This window comes from Scyliorhinus canicula, chromosome 5, assembly GCF_902713615.1.
Source record: "Scyliorhinus canicula chromosome 5, sScyCan1.1, whole genome shotgun sequence".
In the NCBI taxonomy this organism is placed as follows: Eukaryota; Metazoa; Chordata; class Chondrichthyes; order Carcharhiniformes; family Scyliorhinidae; genus Scyliorhinus; species Scyliorhinus canicula.
This window is the reverse complement of record NC_052150.1, coordinates 25,685,782-25,706,128: the sequence shown is the minus strand read 5'-3', so window position 1 is coordinate 25,706,128 and position 20,347 is coordinate 25,685,782. Positions and strand designations below refer to the sequence as shown.

The following is a 20,347-nucleotide window of genomic DNA, read 5'->3' as shown; positions in this document are numbered from 1 at the left end:
TCCCTTCGTCTGCAGGGTATCGGAAACTCCTCAAGGAAAGTGATTCAGGCTTCTCCAAATTCACTTTCGGCTAGGTTCATCACCAAACCTGCCTCCTGAAGTCGATCGAAGAACTCCATACGATGTTTTAAATGTTCTTTCCATGTGTGGAAGTTGGAAATAAAAGCAGTGGCTGTTTAGCGCACAGCTAAATCGATGGCTTTGAAAGCAGACCAAGCAGGCCAGCAGCACAGTTCGATTCCCGTAACAGCCTCCCTGAACAGGCGCCGGAATGTGGTGACTAGGGGCTTTTCACAGTAACTTCATTTGAAGCCTACTCATGACAATAAGCCATTTTCATTTCAGATTGTCCCACTTTCTCAATGCAATCCTTCAAACGTGGGATAGGGTAAGAGTTTGTTCTTGTAACTGCATTCACCTTTTGATAGTCCACACACAACCATTGGGTACCGTCTGGTTTTGGTACCATCACTATGGGTGAGCTCCATTGGTTGCAACCCACTTCAATTATGCCATTTTTATGCATACTCTCAATCTCTTTGTTAACATTTGCCAATTTTAAAGGATCAAGTCTATATTCATGTTGTTTGATAGGAACAGCATTTCCCACATCTACATCATGTATAGCCATTTTAGTACTTCCCAATTTATCTCTACAAACCTGCCCATGTGATATCAATAACTCTTTCAGGTCAGTTTGTTTTTTCTCTGGAAGGTAACTTAACAATTCATCACAATTTTTAAGAACATCCTCATTTTCTAATTTAATTTGAGGTATGTCACATTCACAGTCATCTGGATTTGGTTCGTCACTTTGAGTTAGAATCATTAAAACCTCCTTTTTCTCTCCTTCCCTTTCAAAGTACCTTTTAAGCATATTCACATGACACACTCGGTGAGTCTTCCTTCTATCTGGTGTTTTTACCACATAATTCACCTCACTTAATTTCCTTTCAATCTGATACGGTTCACAAAACCTAGCTTTTAAAGGCTTCCCTACCGCTGCTAACAACATTAAAACTTTATCTGCACTTGCAAAACTACGAACTGTGGTTTTCTTGTCCGCTACCCGTTACATTGCATTTTGTGCAACTTTCAAATGTTGTCTAGTGAGGAGAAACTACGTCTCCCAAAGGGTCATGAATCTGTGGAATTCGCTACCCCAGAGTGCGGTGGACACTGGGACAGTGAGTAAAGTTAAGGAAGAGTTAGACAGATTTTTAAATTAGTAATGGGTTGAAGGGTTACGGAGAACAGACAGGACGGTGGAGTTGGGGCCATAATAAGATCAGCCATGATCGTATTGAAAGGTGGATCAGCTCGAGTGGCTAAATTGCCTAATCCTGCTCCTAGTTCTTACGTTCTAAGAAAGAACTATACTGTCAAATTACACCTTCCGGCTATTGGTCTGTCATCCTGCAGGTAACAGCACCTTGAGCACAAATTTGGTGTTCTTGATTAATAAGGGGATTTCTTGATTAATAAGGGGATTTCTTAATTAATAAGGGGATCAGGGGTTATGGGGAAAAGGCAAGAGAATGGGGATGAGGAACATATCAGTCATGATTGAATGACGGAGCAAACTCAATGGGTTGAATGACCTCATTTTGATCTTATATCTTAAGGCCTTTTGACCCGTAGTTCTAGATTCTCCCACAAGAGGAAGCACCCTTTCCACATCCACCCGGTCAATACCCCGCAAGAGTTTAAAAGTTTCAATCAAGTCGCTGCCTACTCTTTGAAACTCCAGTGGATGCAAGCCTAGCCTGTCTAACCATTTCTGACATTAGTCCAGTAAACCTTCTCTGAGCTGCTTCTAACGCATTTACATCTTCCCTTAAATAAGGAGATAATACTGTACACAGTACTCCAAATGTGGTCTCACCAGTGCTCTGTACAACTGAAGCATAGCCTCCCTATTTCTGTCATCAATTCTCCTTACAATAAACAATGACACTCTATTAACTTTCCTAATTACTCGCTGTACCTGTCGCCTTTTGTAATTCATGCTCTAGGACATCTATATCTCTCTGGATCTCAGGGCTCTGCAACCTCTCACCATTTAGATAATATGCTTCTATTCATTCTTCCTGTCAAAATGGACAATTTCACATTTGCCCACATTACAAATAAATAAATAACCTTTATTGTCACAAGTAAGCTTACATTAACACTGCAATGAAGTTACTGTGGAAAGCCCCTAGTTGCCACATTCTGGCGCCTGTTTGGGTGCACAGAGGGAGAATTCAGAATTCTCAGCTGGTACGGGAATTGAACCCGCGCTGCTGGCCTTGTTCTGCATCACAAAACAGCTGCCTAGCCCACTGAGCTAAACCTCCTTTGTTACTCCATTTGCCAGATCTTTGCTCATTCACTTAACCTTTCTATATCACTTTACAGCCTCCTTAAAAAAGCTCCATTCAGGAACAAATTAGAATGGTGAACAATGGGACAGAACAAGAAATGAGAAAAAAGCAATGCAACTAAGTATAACAGTGAATGATTCTTTCAGTGCCACCTAATGTTACCTGGCATGCTAACTAATGGATGGGAGCTATTCTATAGAACAGTACAGCACAGAACAGGCCCTTTGGCCCTCGATGTTGTGCCGAGCAATGATCAGCCCACTTAAACCCACATACCCGTAACCCAACAATCCCCCCATTAACCTTACACTACGGGCAATTTAGCATGGCCAATCCACCTAACCCGCACATCTTTGGACTGTGGGAGGAAACCGGAGCACCCGGAGGAAACCCACGCACACACGGGGAGGACGTGCAGACTCCACACAGACAGTGACCCAGCCGGGAATCGAACCTGGGACCCTGGAGCTGTGAAGCATTGATGCTAACCACCATGCTACCGTGAGGCCCCCTATTGTCCACGTACTCTTGAGTTCCTGATTATGTACTGCCAGGAACCGACTCTCAGCAAAGAAAGGCCTCCACTTTCCCACTCCCACCCCTCAAATATTCCTCAAATAAATGACATACAAATGTAATATTAAGAATTTAAATATTTCTTCAACTGGTCCAGAAATAGATTCTGATTCTGAATTCTGATTCCTGCAACAAATCCCTCATCTGTAACATGTTATCATAGAATCCCTACAGTGCAGAAGGAGGCCATTCGGCCCATCGAGTCTGCACCAACTCTCTGAAAGAGCACTCCACCCAAGCCCACTCCCCCACCCTATCCCAATGGTCCCTTAACCTAACCAACATATCTATAGACACTAAGGAGCAATTTTAACATGGCCAATCCAACTGAACCTGCACATCCTTGGACATAACGGGGCAATTTAGTATGGCCAATCCACCTAACCTGCACATAGAACATAGAACAGTACAGCACAGAACAGGCCCTTCGGCCCTCGATGTTGTGCTGAGCAATGATCACCCTACTCAAACCCACGTATCCACCCTATACCCGTAACCCAACAACTCCCCCCCCCCTTAACCTGACTATTAGGACACTACGGGCAATTTAGCATGGCCAATCCACCTAACTCGCACATCTTTGGACTGTGGGAGGAAACCGGAGCACCCGGAGGAAACCCATGCAGACAATGGGAGAAAGTGCAAACTCCACACAGACAGTCACCCAAGACCGGAATTGAACCCGGATCCCCAGCGCTGTGAGATAGCAGTGCTAACCACTGTCCCACTTCTTTTCTGAATTTTGGCTGCTTGCAGCTAAATACAATAAATTAAGAAATAGTGTCCTCATCTTCAAATCCATCTATGACCTCATCTTATCCAACCTTCAATTTAACATTTAACACAGGTATTTTGCAGATCTCTCTTTGTTTACCCCGTTATTGATGACAGGGCCTTCAGTTGCCCGGACCCTACTTTCTAGAAATGCCTTGCAAAACCTCGCTGCCTCTCTTCTTCTGTCCACCAGTAAATACCTTCTCAACTCCCATAACTTGAACCAAGCATTAATCACATTTCCTACTGCCTCCTTGCATTAATTTCCTTACCCTCGCCTATTTATTTTTCTCGCCTCTCTGTAGAGCACGCTGGAACATTTTCTATCAAGGCGCGAGCATGTTTCACCAAAGACACAGGGGGAAGAATGAATTCACAATTTCAGTTATTTGTAATTTATCCGACAGGCAACAGAGATAAAACTGGTCGAGCTGTGATCCAGATCTGCACGCACAACGTGATATGGTTGAACCAACGCTGCCTCAGCACAGAGCTGACCCATCTACTGTTGTATTACTCCACCATCCCAAGGTATGGAAACTATCGGTACTTTAAAATGCCCATCTGACTTGATCTTTTGGTGAGAGATTTCCATGTCTGTGGTCAATTCTACTTCTATGTCCACTCCGTCCATACTGTTGACATTTCCTGAAGCATTCTCATGATAATGTTCACTCAGTTTGTCGTTTGCCTTTGCTTTTCAAGCACTCCAGGTCAGCTTTAATATTTCCAAGTCACATTTGATGCCATTAGATGCAGAGTAAAGTTCCCTTTAATATGTTACATCAAAGTACCCTTCTTTAATCTTGTCAGATCTTTATTGCCCAATTGAGTCCTGGTTCTAGAGGTGAATGTATGCATGGGACTATAGAGTCTGTATCCAGGAATCCAAATATATATAGGCCCTTACCGAACAACCCAGTCTGCGAATCCTGGTTTTATGCATTTTCTCCACCTGCTCTCCTGCAGGCATTTAATGATATTGAACTATACCTGAGGGTCCAGATATAGACACGGGAAAAACGTGCAAACTCCACATGGACAGTGACCCTCTCTCGCCCTCTCAACCATGTCCCTTACCTGAGGTGTGGTGATTTTCAGGTTAAACTACCACCAGTCAGCTCTCCCCCTCAAAGGGGAAAACAGCCTATGGTCATCTGGGAGTATGGCGACTTTACCTTTGCCTTACCTTACTATTATGGCCTGGCATTATGATGCACAAATGGTCATTCGTTATATTGTAAACCTAGACAGTAAATGTTAATGAGTTGTTAAACTGAGCACGTCATCACGTGTTCCAGTATCACCAAATGTCCACACTCAAGCAATTTCCGACAGCTGTCATTGGCTAATATTCTGACGTATGATTATGTCATCTGTTAGTTCATCAACACTGCGACCAATTGCATTTCCCTTATCACCACACAGGATGAGATTAGCTAATTCATCGCGGGCTACATATTGAGCCTGGACTGATATGATTCAGCCATATGTTTTTACAAAGGCAGTGGCACAAGATGGACTTATCCCCTCAGAATATTGTGCTGATTACATTTAATAAAAATAATAATAATAATAATAATCGCTTATTAGTCACAAGTAGGCTTCGATGAAGTTACTGTGAAAAGCCCCTAGTCGCCACATTCTGGCGCCTGTTCGGGGAGGCCGGTACGGAAAGGATAAGCAGGAAAGTTCCATAATCAGAAGATCCTAGCCCGATTCACCATTCATGTATTACTGTGGAATTATTGAAACACAGACTCGAGTTAGAACCATAGAATCTTATCTTAATTTTTAAATTTTTTTTGTTATAAATTGAGAGTATACAATTAATTTTTCCAATGAAGGGCCAATTTAGCATGGCCTATCCACCTACCCTGCACATCTTTGGGTTGGGGGGGGTGAGACCCCACAGACATGGGGCGAATGTGCAAACTCAGAATCATAGAGTCATAGGGCGGCATTCTTCATTTGGGAGCCTATCTTCTCCTGCTGGAGGTGAATTTCAACCGCTTTAGGAATGCAAACCGGCCAGCAATTCAGTATTTCTTGCCATGCAAATTTATGCATGGCTTAGAATAGGAGGGATTCCCAAGGGAACTTCGCTGTCAGACTGCCATTTTGAGTGGGCGGCCCGATAGCGAGGTCCCGTGGGCGACCACCTCCACCCACTTGCACCGCGCATCAACCTCGAACCACCCTCCCCCCGCACCGTAAAGCAGCCCCCACCCCCAGAATACCTCGCACCCCACTCCCATGTACAGGATAGGCTGGCAGTTTCAAGGTGGTACCCTGGCAGTACCATTCCATCTGGTCCCAATTTGTGGGGACCAGCACTGAACGATGCACACCCGAGGTCTCCGTGGCAAGCGGATTAGATCCCAGGGCCTTGGTACATCTGACGAGTCCATATTAGAGTGAGACTAGCTGACGCGCTCCAATATACAGAGTTGCCAGATAGTGACCCCGCCCACAATGGGTGGGGTTCAGAACTCGCGAGGCGTCGGATCTCCCGTCCTTTACCAGCCGCACCGACTTTCGGGCGCAACGCAGATGGTAGATTGAGTCCTTGGTCCATAGCCCAGTATGCTATGTTTCAACTGCTCATCTAAATGCTCCTGAAATGTTGTGAGGGTTTCTGCCTCCACCACCCTTTCAGGCAGTGAGGTCCAGATTCCCACCACCCACTGAGTGAAAAGACCCTTCTCAAATCCCCTCTAAATCTGCTTAAATGTATAACCCCTGGTTATTGACCTGTCTACCAAAGGGAAAAGTTTCCCCCTATCTACGCTATCCATGTCCATCATAATTTTGTAAACCTCAATCAGGTCCCCCTCTCAGCCTTCTCTGCCCAAAGGAAAACAACCACATCCTAACCAGCCTCTCTTCATAGGTGAAACGCTCCAGCCCAGGCAACATCCCGGTGAATCTCCTCTGCAGCCTTTCTAGTGCAATCATACCCTTCCTATAGTGTGAGACCAGAACTGTGCACAGTACTCTAGCTGTGACCTAACGATTTATGCTACCATGGTAATGGTACAAGCTGCAGGATGAAGCTGTCTTGTCAGTAGATGGTGCAGGAAGCTAGTTGGGTCAGGATTCTCAGCAGCCAGGCTAACTTGGCTAAGGACCACAACTGGTGTATTTCCATTTTTCCTCTTGTTTCCATTTTCCCCTTCCCTTTGTATGAAAGTATGCTGTGGGACCTCAGCATGGAATTACATGGATGAAGCCAAATCCATGAGGAATCTCTGTGCACCAGAGGTTATTTGTTTTGTTATCGAAACATTAGGTGACAAAGTTCAAAACCTACTCCAGAATAAGTCCTTAACAACAGCAGACACAATAATAACAGTATGTTTAGATAACCATAGCAGAAGTTGGCTCAATCATCCAAAGCAGTTTGTTGGCTTGTTCCAAAATGGTCATGTAGGAAACATCTGTCACTAGGGTTTATTTCACAGCTTCAGAAAACAGAGCTAGCAAATGAAACTAAATCTAAACGTGAAGACAAAGAGGGATTAAAATAATAGTACTGTATTGGACAGTAAGTCATTAATTGGACCATCCTTTATTATTGAAAACATCAAAGAAAGGCCCAGATGTTCGCCACTGTGGAGAGACAGAAATCCCGAAAACGGCCGGAAATTGTAAGTTACGCCCACGAACATGGGTGTTCCATCTTCGCAGGAGCAGGAGTTGAGTCAGGCCAGATTTATACACGTGAGGTTTATGGAAGCAGTTGGCCTTTTAAACAATCAGCTGTCTCCACTGAAGTGGAATTTTGGTAGGCCAAGAGTGTACACCTGGACTGTGCAGATCAAACAAGGTAAGAGCTGATCTGAAACTAGATGGATTTGTTTGGAGAGCCAGGGTACCCTTTTGGAAATGTAAGGTATCTCTTTGGATATGATCCTGGGACACCTTGTGTCAAAGCTGTCAAGGAGCTATCAAAGCTGTCAAGGAACTGTGAAAGTATACTGTGCAAGTTAACATGGAGGGGCTAAGAGTAAAGGACGGTAGGTGGGGGACATGGATTTGCATAAATCAGCGCTAAGTTGGCACAGAGACTATAAAGGGCCACAGCAATGTAGGGGTCATTGATGGTATAAGGAATGAGGTGAGCGGATAGAGGAAAATGGGTTTGCATAGGGGTACGACGGGCCCTGGGGATGGGTGGGGGTATCAGGTGGCATGTGTTGACATGAATTGAGTAAGGGGAGAGTGAGAGGTTATGGGGGGGAAGTAATGGTGAGGGCTGATTTTTTGTTTTATTCATCTTAAAAATGTCAACACAGTGCCAGAGCACAGAGACAAGGCCCACCCCCCAGGCCGCCTCCATACCAAACAGCCTCCTTACTCATTCTAGCAGCTGTGACCTAACTCTCAATTCAGCCCCCCCATCAGAACAAAAACCTTGGGCTGAATTCTCCGCTCCCCACGCCAGGTGGGAGAATTGCGGGAGGGCCGGACGACTCACGACACGCCCCCCGCGATCCCCCCCCCCCCCCCCCCCCGCTCGGAAAAATCGCCGCTCGCCTTTTTTCACGTCGATTCTCCGGCCCGGGTGGGCCGAGCGGCCTGCTGTTCCAGACCGGTTCACGACGGCGGCAACCACACCTGGTCACTGCCGGCGTGAACATGGGCACCAAATGCTGGTTTGAAGCTTGTGGGGGCGGAGAGGGGAGTGAGCACCACGGCCGTGCTCGGGAGGGGACTGGCCCGCGATCGGTGCCCACCGATCGTCGGGCCGGCGTCTCAAAGCGATGCGCTCTTTCCCCTCCGCCGCCCCTCAAGATCAAGCCGCCACATCTTGCAGGGCAGCGGAGGGGAAGACGGCAACCGCGCATGTGCGGGTTGGAGCTGTCAGCCATTGTGACGTCAGCCGTGCATGCGCGGTTTGGAGCCGGCCGACCTGCGCATGCGCGGCTGACGTCACATAGGCACCGCCGTCGCGTCATTCTTGGCGCGCCACCTTGACGCAAGCATCAAGGCCCGGCAGCCGAGATTTACGGAACGCCGCTCCTAGCCACCTGGGAGGGGGTGAATAGGGTGCGAGGGGCGGCCTCCGAGGCCGTTGTGAAACTCGGCCGAGTACACGACGGCCTTCCCGAATTATCCCGGGAGCGGAGAATTTCGCTCCTTATCTGTGGTGAGCTATACTTAAATGTTGGGTTCGTAAAGCAGGTAAATCTCCCGTTCCGGCACACGTAACCTGAGAGCGGAAACCTGGGCCTACATGTTTCCACGGATGTTTGCGTCTTTGTGCCAGGCAGTTTCACAGAATCATAGAATCTCTACAGTGCAAAAGGAGACCTTTTGGGCCATTAAATCTCCACCGATCCTCGCAAAGAGCACTTTACCTGGGTCCAGTCCCCGCCCTATCCCCATAACCTAATCAGCACATCCTTGGACACTAAGGGGCAAATTAGCATGGCCAATCCACCAACCTGCGCATCTCTGGACTATGGGAGAAAACCGGAGCATGGAGGAAACCCACGCAGACACGGGGAGATAGTGCAAACTCCACTTAGGCAGTGACCCAAGGCCGGAATTGAACCCAGGTCCCTGGCACTGTGAGGCAGCGGTGCTAAGAGTTTGCACAAAGGCCAATCTGTGTTCAACAAACCAAACTATGGCTTCCACAATTGAAGGCAGTAATAAATAAACTAGCCAACTTGAGGGCTTATTTATATTTCAGAGCACTGAAAACTCCATTATTTAGAAAGATAAAACAAAAGGCACATGGGAACACCATCACGTCCAAGTTCCCCTCCAAGTTGTACACCATTCTGACTTGGTGATATCTGGCTAATCATCCGTTGTTGCTGAATCAAAATTCTGAAGCTTCTTTTCTACAGCAGGCTGCAGCAGTTCCAAGCACAATCTCCATTGTGGCCTTTTCAATGGCAATTCGAGATGTGCATTAAATGCTGGCCTTATCAGCAATGCTCATATCCTGAAAAATGCATCAAGTGGATTTGAGCATTGTAAATCTGAAGACAAGGTATTGCAGATTTACTTTGCAGGTGGTCTTTGTGTCTAATATTTAATCCATTTAGAGATTTCTTTGCCTGGGAAATAACCTCAGCAAATTGGAGATCAAGTGGAAGAGGCACTGCTGTATTGACAAAAAAAGCAACGTACAAACTGAGAACAGCAAACAAGTAGAAAGAACAAATATGCTTCCATTAACCACACAGAGATGGATATCATTGATTCAATTCCCTCAACAAATGCTCTCACACAAAAATGTGTTAGTGTGCATTTTCTTAACAGCTTTCACAACCACTTTCTGACATAAAATAAGATTTTCCTGCAAAACCTGGCAAAGTCAGTTAAGGGTGTGTGTGGTTCGTCAGATATTTCAGCGCAGGCCATGAGGGAAATTCCATGCAGATTTTTTCCCCAATTCCTTGTTCCTATTTGATCTGCGTGACACCTCAGTGCAGAACTGAAAGCATGTTACACTGCCAGTGTTGACATCTTTTTGATGAGGCATCAAACAAAGGCCCTGTCTGCCCTCCCAGGTTGACATTAAAGGTCTTAGGGCACTGTTCGCCCAGAGTCCTGGCCAATACTTACCTCCCAAACAACATCGCTGTAATAACAGTCTAACCAGGCATTCATCACATTGTTGATTTCATGATCCGCTTGTGTGCAAATTGGCTGCTGGGTTTCACAATGTACTTGATTGGTTTTGAAGCACATTAGACTTCCTGAGTTGGAGTCATGAAGGATGGCTTCTTATTTAAAAAAATGGGGGGGGAATCTGCCCTCAGCAAGTTGGCCTTCATGAGAGGAAGAGAGAGGGAAGTAACGCACTATTGTATAATCAGGAACTGAATTGACCTGTCGTATTTTATCCAGGTTATCTACGCTATTATTCCTTCGACAACTTGCAAAATTCTCATTGGAGCGAATTAACCTGATGATGAATCATTAATGTCATTATGTGATTGGTTCCTAATGGTCCAAAACATGTGGGTGGAAGAGCTAAGCCTGCACACTGACATCCTGCATCATTTCTGATATCTTCTTTGTAACCTGCTACTCTGAGCAGGTAGCAAGGACGCCTTCCTCAAGTCAGTGGGGCCTTTCTTTAAATGTACAGCTCAGATGGTGTTATTCGGACGTAACTCCAATTTTAATTGCTGATCTGAGCAGAGGGACCATTGTGACTTCTTGCCAAGTGAAGACCAAGCAATCAGGCTAGAATAGGCCCGAGAAAGTAATTTTATATACAAATAGAAAAATGCTGGATAAACTCAGGAGGTCTTGCAGCAACAGAGAGAAACAGAGTTAATGTTTTAGAGCTAAATGATCCTTCTACAGAACTGAAGCAAGGTGGAACTGTACAGAATTATGTAGTTGCAAAGGGGGCGGAGGAGGTGGGGCAGAATGGAAGATCATGGATAGGTCGGGACAAAGGAACAAAGAAGGGGAACATGGTAAAAGAGATAAATGGAAATCCTGTCGGAGAGAAGAGCAGTACTACTTCCTGGAAGAGAAATGGCAGTGAATTAAACACTCAAATAAAAGCAAACTATTGCGGATCTCCGACCAGACAAAGCCATGTAGCCTTCGGCCTCCAAAGGGTTGTTTACTTGCTCGACACATTAGCCTAACCACCAACCCCAATCTTCTCACCAGCAATCATGATACCTGCCTCGTAGCTATTCTCCTATAGGAATAGAGTATGAAAGTAGGGAAGTATTGCTGTAACTGTACAAGGCATTAGTGAGACTGCACCTGGAGTACTGTGTACAGTTTTGGTCTCCTTATTTGAGGAGGGATGTAGTTCCATTGGAGGCAGTTCAGAGGAGGTTAGCTAGATTGATTCCCGAGATTAGGGTTTTGTCTTTATGAAGAGATATGGAGTAGTTTTGGCCTACATTCTGTAGTGTTTACAAGAATGGGGCCTCACGGTAGCATGGTGGTTAGCATCAATGCTTCACAGCTCCAGGGTCCCAGGTTCGATTCCCGGCTGGGTCACTGTCTGTGTGGAGTCTGCACATCCTCCCTGTGTGTGCGTGGGTTTCCTCCGGGTGCTCCGGTTTCCTCCCACAGTCCAAAAGATGTGCGGGTTAGGTGGATTGGCCATGCTAAATTGCCCGTAGTGTAAGGTTAATGGGGGGATTGTTGGGTTACGGGTATACGGGTTACGTGGGTTTAAAGTAGGGTGATCATTGCTCGGCACAACATCGAGGGCCGAAGGGCCTGTTCTGTGCTGTACTGTTCTATGTTCTATGTTCTATGTTCTAATAAGAGGAGATCTATTTGAGGTATACAAGATGATAAAAGGTTATGCCAAAGTAGATGTAGAGCAGACGTTTCCTCTTGTGGGACAATATAGAATGAGAGGTCATAGTTTGAGTATAAGGAGTGGCAAATATAAAACAGAGATGAAATGAGAAATTATTTCTCCCAAAGGGTCAAGAATCTGTGGAACACACTACCCCATAGTGTGGTAGATGCCGGAACATTGCGTACATTTAAGGAAGAGATAGACTGAGTATTAATTAGTCCTGGATTGATGGGTCATGGAGAACATGCAAGAAAGTGAAGTTGAGGGCGAAATGAGATCAGCCATGATTGTATTGAATGACAGAGCAATCTTGAGGGGCTTACTTGCCTAATCCCATTCCTAGTTCTTATGTTAACTGGCTTGAGTATCAAATGTATCATTCTGCTTCCTCACATTATTCCCAAGCAACTGCAGGCAACTGACTGAGGACATGCAAATGTGGGATCATGGCTCACACCAATGAGCTAAGGTGGGTGTTTGGAATTTGACTCCGCCTCTCCTCTTGTTCCAGGTCAAGATCAGACTTTTCAATGTCTCAGGGGAAATGAGGGATGGCTAATAATTGCAGTCTTGGCAACATCATCTACATTTCCAGAACAAATATAAAAATTAATCCAGTGATCCTACGAAAGAAAAATTAAATTTGACACCTTTAGTTATCATAAACTTATAATAAATAGATAAAATTGAAAAGTAAGATCCCAAAATGTACTCATAATGGAATTTGATTGTGCAGCTTTTGAAAGATTGATGGGTGGGTTTTGCTGGACTGGCGAGTGTTAATATACTGTAAGGTTATAACATGGTGATATCAATCAAGATTATGACCGATTAAACAACAGCAGATTATGAGCCTGAATTATAGAACAACAACAAGAAACCTGTGTATCCAAGCAGATGTTGTTTGGAAATGTGCAGGACGTTCTGCAGAAACTTCTATTTGGTTTCCATGTGTTGTCATCACAGTTCTGACCTTTACCAGGAGCAGAGAATAAACAACAAGGTTCTTCCGTTTTTGAAGGTTTTGCCTGAGGCACTAGTTTTATCTGTCATCTTTCCCCGCACTGAAAATTGCCAGTCGCCTCACAGAGATGTGAAGTGTCAGCATTTTGGTGGAAGCTTTGCATCTTCTCATTGCTCCCTTCACCTCATGGAGCAACAATGTTATTGCAGTTTGATTTAGACATTGGTATTTCAGCGTATCGAGTGTTGGAGGAACAGAACCTTCCCCATTTCCCGCTACCTTTCACAGTAAGCAAAGCAAATCAAACTGCTTCTTGCCATACACCCATCAAATTTTGTGCAACAAAAGTTTCAATAGGTAAGTCCTTTTTTAAACCCACAGTCTGATATGCTGAGTTCATAGAATCGTAGAATCTCGTCAGTGCAAAAGGAGGCCATTTGGCCCATCGAGTTTGTCTCAATTTCTTGGGCCTGAATTGTGGGGGAGAGAAGATTCAGGCCCAAGAAATTCAGACAAATGCACTCTCTAAAGAGGACAATTATTAATAATAATCGCTTATTGTCACAAGTAGGCTTCAATGAAGTTACTGTGAAAAGCCTCTAGTCGCCACATTCTGGCACCTGTTTGGGGAGGCCGGTACAGGATTTGAATCCGCGCTGCTGGCATTGTTCTGCATTACAAGCCAACAGTTTAGCCCACTGTGCTAATCATTAATTATATCTCAATGTTAGAGGAGGGCTGTGTAATTCCCAACTTGATAGCACGCAGGCCACCAGCGAGTCACAGAAACCCTAATGATCACAGGTGACAGATACACGTTCATATGAATTCACCAAACAAAGGTTTGGAGGAAATTAAATGAAAGTACAGATTGAAATCAGAAATTGGCTGAATTTAAATCGAGTTTGATATATTTTAATTGAGCAATCTGTTTACTGCAGGAAGGGAGTGCGTGAACTTGGACTGACCATATTAGTGGACGCTCGCAGATGTCCTCCCACTCTCACCCTCTTCAAAGCTCTTACTGCCCTGCAGGTGAGACATCGGGGGAATAGAATTTCATTCCTTACTAACAATATCAGGTTGTAACTGAGTCCTTTCTGTTAAAGTTGCTGTGCCGTTTGATTGTTCACTCTGAATTAACATCGCCTAATTAATTTTGAATTATTTTATTTACATGTTAATCTCATTTATCAGTAGGTTGCAGTTTTTATAATTTCTCTCCTATTCTCCGGTGGAATTGTTTCCATGAAACTGAGCAAAAGCTTGACAAGGAAAGATCTAGGTCCATCTACTTTGTTTTCTACCTTATGATACAACCATAATGCTATTGTTGACTAAAAGTGATCAATTTCTACATATTAGTGCACAAAAGACCAAGACGATGATGCAAGACAAATCCTAGCGGTGGGAAAACTTTGGGATAGGCCCAAAGTTACCTGCTCTTCCCAAATACTGAACCTTCACCACATGCCAGATCTCAAATTACTCATTACGGTATCACAAAATGTTCCCAAATTGGGTGTGGTTCACTAGCCACCCCCCATCCCACCCCACAATCCACCATGATGCGCTGATTAAATATTTGGCATGATGCTTTGTTTCAGCAAAATGTGGTGCCATCAATCCAGTCTCCCACATTACTGAAGGTGAGCAGACGCTGAAATTCTCAGCCCTCCCCTGTCATTTTGAAATCACTCATCGGACACGATCTATGACCCTCGCCGCGCCCGACTCAGGACGCTATGAGGCCAATAAATCTCGCGACAGGCCTCTCGTGAGATTTACGGGCCTCGTCACGCCTCACAAGATCTCGCGAGGCATTGAGATCTTGATCCCGCCCATTGAGGTTGGGATTCAGATCTGCATTATCAAGTGAGCAGTTAACCTGACTTGAATATGTCTACGCCCAATCTACCCAGCGCCCGGGACCTAACGGTCTCGCCTCGGACACCCCGAGCGGGCGCCGTTTAGCACCGGTTTCCACAAACGTGGACCAGGCCCACCGGCTAAACGTACTCAACAGGAAACTCTGATTCATTTCCGTTAAATCACGGCCATTAACAAGCTATTCTTGTTAACAACACAATTGTCCACGATTTATCACTGTCTCTGCAGTTTCCCATCATCGGATGAGAAAATGTTTTGATACCGGCTATTACCAGGGTGTTATAAGGATAGTAGGAACAGCCCACTCCTGGCACCATGGTCGAAGGTAGCAACAGCTTCTGCAGCATCTGTATGTTTTTTTTGAGCCTTCAATACTACATAATGATAGATTCTGAGAGCAGGGGGCCTTTGATGTTTCCATGCATGGGAGATTGTTGAACCAGAGAGCATAATCACAGTATAAGGGGTACTTATTTAAGACAGATTTGAGGAAGAATTAATTCACTCAAAGAGTGTTGGATTTTTGGAATTTTTTACCTCAGGAAGCTGTAGAGACTGAGTCCTTGAACATTTTCAAGACTGAGATCGATAGCTTTTTTAATCAGTCGGGGAACTGAAGGTTACGGAGACAAGGGTGGCACAGTGGTTAGCACAGCTGCCTCACAGCACCAGGGACCCGGGTTTGATTCCTGGCTTGGGCGACTGTGTGAACAAAGAACAAAGAACAAAGAAAAGTACAGCACAGGATCAGGCCCTTCGGCCCTCCAAGCCTGTGCCGACAATGCTGCCCGTCTAAACTAAAATCTTCTACACTTCTTGGGTCCATATCCCGCTGTTCCCATCCTATTCATGTATTTGTCAAGATGCCACTTAAATGTCACTAATGTCCCTGCTTCCACCACCTCCTCCGGCAGCGAGTTCCAGGCACCCACTACCCTCTGGGTAAAAAAACTTGCCTCGTACATCTCCTGTAAACCTTGCCCCTCGCACCGTAAACCTATGCCCCCTAGTAATTGACCCCTCTACCCTGGGAAAAAGCCTCTGACTATCCATTCTGTCTATGCCCCTCATAATTTTGTAGGACTCTATCAGGTCGCCCTTCAACCTCCGTCGTTCCAGTGAGAACAAACCGAGTTTATTCAACTTCTCCTCATAGCTAATGCCCTCCATACCAGGCAACATCCTGGTAAATCTCTTCTGCACCCTCTCTAAAGCCTCCACATCCTTCTGGTAGTGTGGTGACCAAAATTGAACACTATACTCCAAGTGTGGTCTAACTAAGGTACATTCTCTCGGTGTCTGCATAGGTTTCCTCCAGCTGCTCCGGTTTCCTCCTACAGTCCAAAAATGCAGATTAGGTGGATTGGCTAAGCTAAAATTGCCCATTAGTGTCCAGGGATGTGCAGTTTAGGTTACGAGGTTATGGAGGATAGGGCTGGGTGAGCAGGGGAGTGGGCCTAGATGGGACGCTCTTTCGGAGGGTCAGTGCAGACTCAATGGGCCAAATGGCCTCCTTCTGCACTGTTGGGATTCTAGTGTTCTATGATTCTAAGGCAGAAAAGTGGATTTAGTGAGTGTTACATCAGCCATGTTCTTATTAAATGGCGGAGCAGACTGAAACGGTTGAATGGCCTACCCCTGTTCCTGTTTCTTATGGTCATCTTTCCAATTCTTGCTGTTAATGACTTCCCGTTCACAGCGTTACCCCTCTACGTCTCAGCCTGTAGTGTCGATTGGGCGTGGAGCAGTAGGGGGGCTCCTTCCCGCTGACTGGCTACTAATTGGCCTCTGATGCTTGATTGGGCGAGCAGAGATGGCGGGAGCGAATGGAGTACTTAGTTTTCATTCCGCCTACCTTGCTCCACCAAGAAATGTAAAACCGGTTCAATGTTTTTGCAGATAATTTTGTATTGTGTTCGGACGCAGGGCGTTCCTCTGCTCCTACTATTCGAGGTAAGGTGAAGTCATATGGGTACAATTCCTCTCCGAAGGGTGTGCCTGCTTTCATCATTGGTGTTAATGAGTTATTGACACAGATGGGACAACTGAGTTCAGTTTCATTCTTGCTTACATTAGACTTCCTTGCAGGGATCCTTAAGGAACCTGCTTGACTGCTTCTTCATGTTCTAGAGTGCAATATTGTAGTTAGGTTTCTGGGCTACTAAACAACAAACCTGGCTTAATAATTGAGAGAAAGACTGTTCTGCTCATTCAGTGCATTGACGCCAGAAATACATTAAAAGGAAAACATGTTCATAATGAGACCACACAGTTGAAAACAGTTCCTTCCACATCCTAACAAAATATCGGAAAGTATTGTTTGTCTCATTGTGAAGTTGGACTTTTTATGTTTTGAAGTGGGTGTTTTTCTTGATAAAATCCAGTAACTTTAAAGCAGAAGCAACCAATCAAGGCCATAAGCAATTATTTTTAGCTCTGAATGTCTGAACAAGATTGTACTAAGTGGAGGTGAAGAGGGGAGAGTTAATGTTTGGATTATGTAGCCCAAGGTTGTCACCAAAATTTTCTTTTGGGACTTTGCTGTTCTCACTTTTGAGAATGTGTGTGGGTATCTGATCGTGTTTCTGTTTGGCTATTTGAGGGGGGGGGGGGGGGGGGGAGATTTGTGTCTAGTCTCCTATCTCTCTGTCTCTCTTGTGCATTTATTATTGCTTTTAAAAAAAAATCCCAGACCCACTTTTGTTTAACCTTTAGTGCATTATTTTTCATCTGACCCAGAATGTCTTTTTTTTTCTCTCTCCTAATCTTAGTTCAGGCTAATTTCTTTGTGCATTGCAAACTGGGACCCAGAGCTCCCTCTGATGGCAGATTTGGTAAACATATTTAGTATTTGAATGGTGCCAGGTTTGATTCCAGAGGGCCAGGATTTTCAGGTGAGTTTGGGGTCCAGACGGGATATGGAAAGTCCCAATTTGGCGTCGCCGGCCTCCGTACTGGTTCGTTGACATGGCGATCCTGACACAAGCCATTTTGAATGGCAGTGGCTTGCGGTCTAATCAGCTGCCTGCTAATTGAGACCATTTGAATGTAATTATTTTTGCTGACTGTAAATTCTATTTGGCAACGCAGGCAGTCAACGTTGGCCTCCAGATCAACATTCTGGGATCAGGATAATTTGGGATTATCCAAATTTGGGACAGATCCAACTGTATCTGGGATCTGGGATCAGGGGTCAGATATGCCACATGGGAATCCACAACCAATGGACCAATAATGGCTGCCAGGCCAGCTCTAGCTGCAGGCTGACCCCCAGAGAGATTGCTGCTCAAGGGCCATGACCAAGCAATGATGGATTTTATTAAAAAAATTAAAATAAATCTAACTTCGCTTGACTCTCACAGTCTCTCAACCCAGCCAGTGGGGCTGGTAATCGCTGAAAGGCCTTCCATTGGGCCTCCATCATTGGGAGCCCACCCACTGCCACTGAGCACATTCTAAAATGCCCGCAGCATGTTCAAAGCATGGTGTGTGTGGGGCCAGAACCCAGAACTAGCTGCCATTTCTGATTCCCAACTCCAGATTGAAAATCCAACCCCTGGTCTCCACGAGCTAGCTAACCTTAGTTAAGGAGAGGGTGTTGGGGGAACAGCAGTGGGTGGGCAACAGTAGGGACGATGCGGTTAGTATCAGTTTACCTGGGTTGTTCATTACTCAATGACCACTGCTTGATGATATGGAGATAATGTCTGTTCTTGACATGTGGCGAAAAGTAGGAGTTTCAGTTGTCCACTCCGCTGGTTATCCATTCCCATTCCAAGTACACCTCACCATCCCAGCATCCCCTCCAACTATGTGCCAACATTGGGTGAGAATGTTTCAGATTCGAGAGCATGTTTGAGTGACTCTTGCTCACCGTGAGGAATAGCTGTTATAGACCAGGTACTGGAGTGGGACCAATGGATGAAATAGAATACAAAGAAAAAAGCCCCTCTCCCCACCCCAGTTAATGTATGAGGCTTCATTGATCCATACTATTGATGAACAACGAACAAAGAAAATTACAGCACAGGAACAGGCCCTTTGGCCCTCCAAACCTGCGCCGATCACGTGTCCTATCTAGACCAACCACCTGTATCCTTCTATACCCCATCTGTTCATGTGTCAATCCAGATAACTCTTAAAGGTCGCTTTAAGACTTATATATTTAATATATTTCCATATATTGGAAATATGGTCCCATTTCAGATTTCTGTTCTAATGTGCACAGTCTGCAGAATTGGAATTATGAGAAAGCTAGCTTATTAATTGAAACCAAGTTGATTTGGGTTTCAAATTACTTCTGTATATTTAAAAAAATATTATTGTTACTTTTAAAAAGAAATTTAAGGGGCAGCTTAGTGTAGCCAATCCACCAACGCTGTACATATTTTGGGTTGTGGAGGTGAGACCCACACAGACACAGTGACAATATGCAAACTCTACATGGATAGTGACCCGGGCCAGGATCAAACCCAGGTCCTTGGTGCCATGAGACAGCAGTGTTCACCATTGCATCACCTTGCCACCCTTTACCTCTGTATATTATCATAGAATCATAGATTCCCTACAGTGCGAAAGGAGGCCATTCAGCGTATCATGCGGGATTCTCCGATCCCCGCCGGGTCGGAGAATCCCTGGGGGGGGGGGGGGGGCAGCGTGAATCCTGCCCCTCCGCTTCGATGCCGGCTGCCGAATTCTCTGGCCCCAGTTTTCGGGCGGGGGCAGGGATCACGCCCTGCCGGTCGGGGACCGTTAGCAGCGGCCCCCCCAGCAATTCTCCGGGCCCCGATGGGCCGAGCGGCCGTCGGTTTTTGGCCAGACCGGCATGGGTTAGACATGGTCCCACATGGCGAGACCTGGCTGGTAGGCCGGCTGGTGTGATCCTCGGGGGGGGGGGGGGATCGGGGCCCACCGATCTGTGGGTGGGCCTGTGCCGTGGGGGCACTCCTTCCTTCCGCGCCGGCCACTGGAGGGCTCCGCCATGGCCGGCGTGGAGAAGACAACCTCCTGCGCATGCACTCGAATACGCCGGCAGTTCTCCATATGCACGAACACACGCCGGCCCTTTGCCACCAGTTGGCATGGGCCAACCCCTCCGGCGCCGGCCTAGCCCCCTGAAGTGCGGAGGATTCCGCAACTTCCGGTCGGCCCGACGCCGGAGTGGGTCGCGCCGCCTTTTACGGCGGCGCGGGCCATCGTGCGGATTCGGGAGAACCCCGCTTCTGGAGTCTGCACTGACCCTTGGAAAGACCACCCTACCTAGGCCCACTCCCCAGCCTTATCCCTGTAACCCTAACTAACCTCTTGGACACTCAGGGGCAATTTAATGTGGCCAATCCACTTAACCTGCACATCTCATTTTTTTAAAATAACTTTTGACTACCCAAATAATTTTTTCCAATTAAGGGGTAATTTAGTGTGTTCAATCTACCTACCCGGCACATCTTGGTGTTGTGGGGGCGAAACCCA

General features: G+C 45.8%; 1 protein-coding gene across 6 annotated transcripts in view; it reads left to right on the top strand.

Annotated features, from left to right (window-relative positions):
- Nucleotides 1-20,347, top strand: part of zgc:158766 (uncharacterized protein LOC100009641 homolog) — a 220,462-nt gene that overhangs the window by 129,799 nt on the left and 70,316 nt on the right. For all 6 annotated transcript variants that reach the window (XM_038796776.1, XM_038796774.1, XM_038796775.1 and 3 more), the window contains 2 exons: nt 4,124-4,247; nt 13,930-14,023. In XM_038796776.1, the coding sequence (XP_038652704.1) occupies nt 4,124-4,247; nt 13,930-14,023 (218 nt within the window). The remainder of the gene's footprint in view (nt 1-4,123; nt 4,248-13,929; nt 14,024-20,347) is intronic.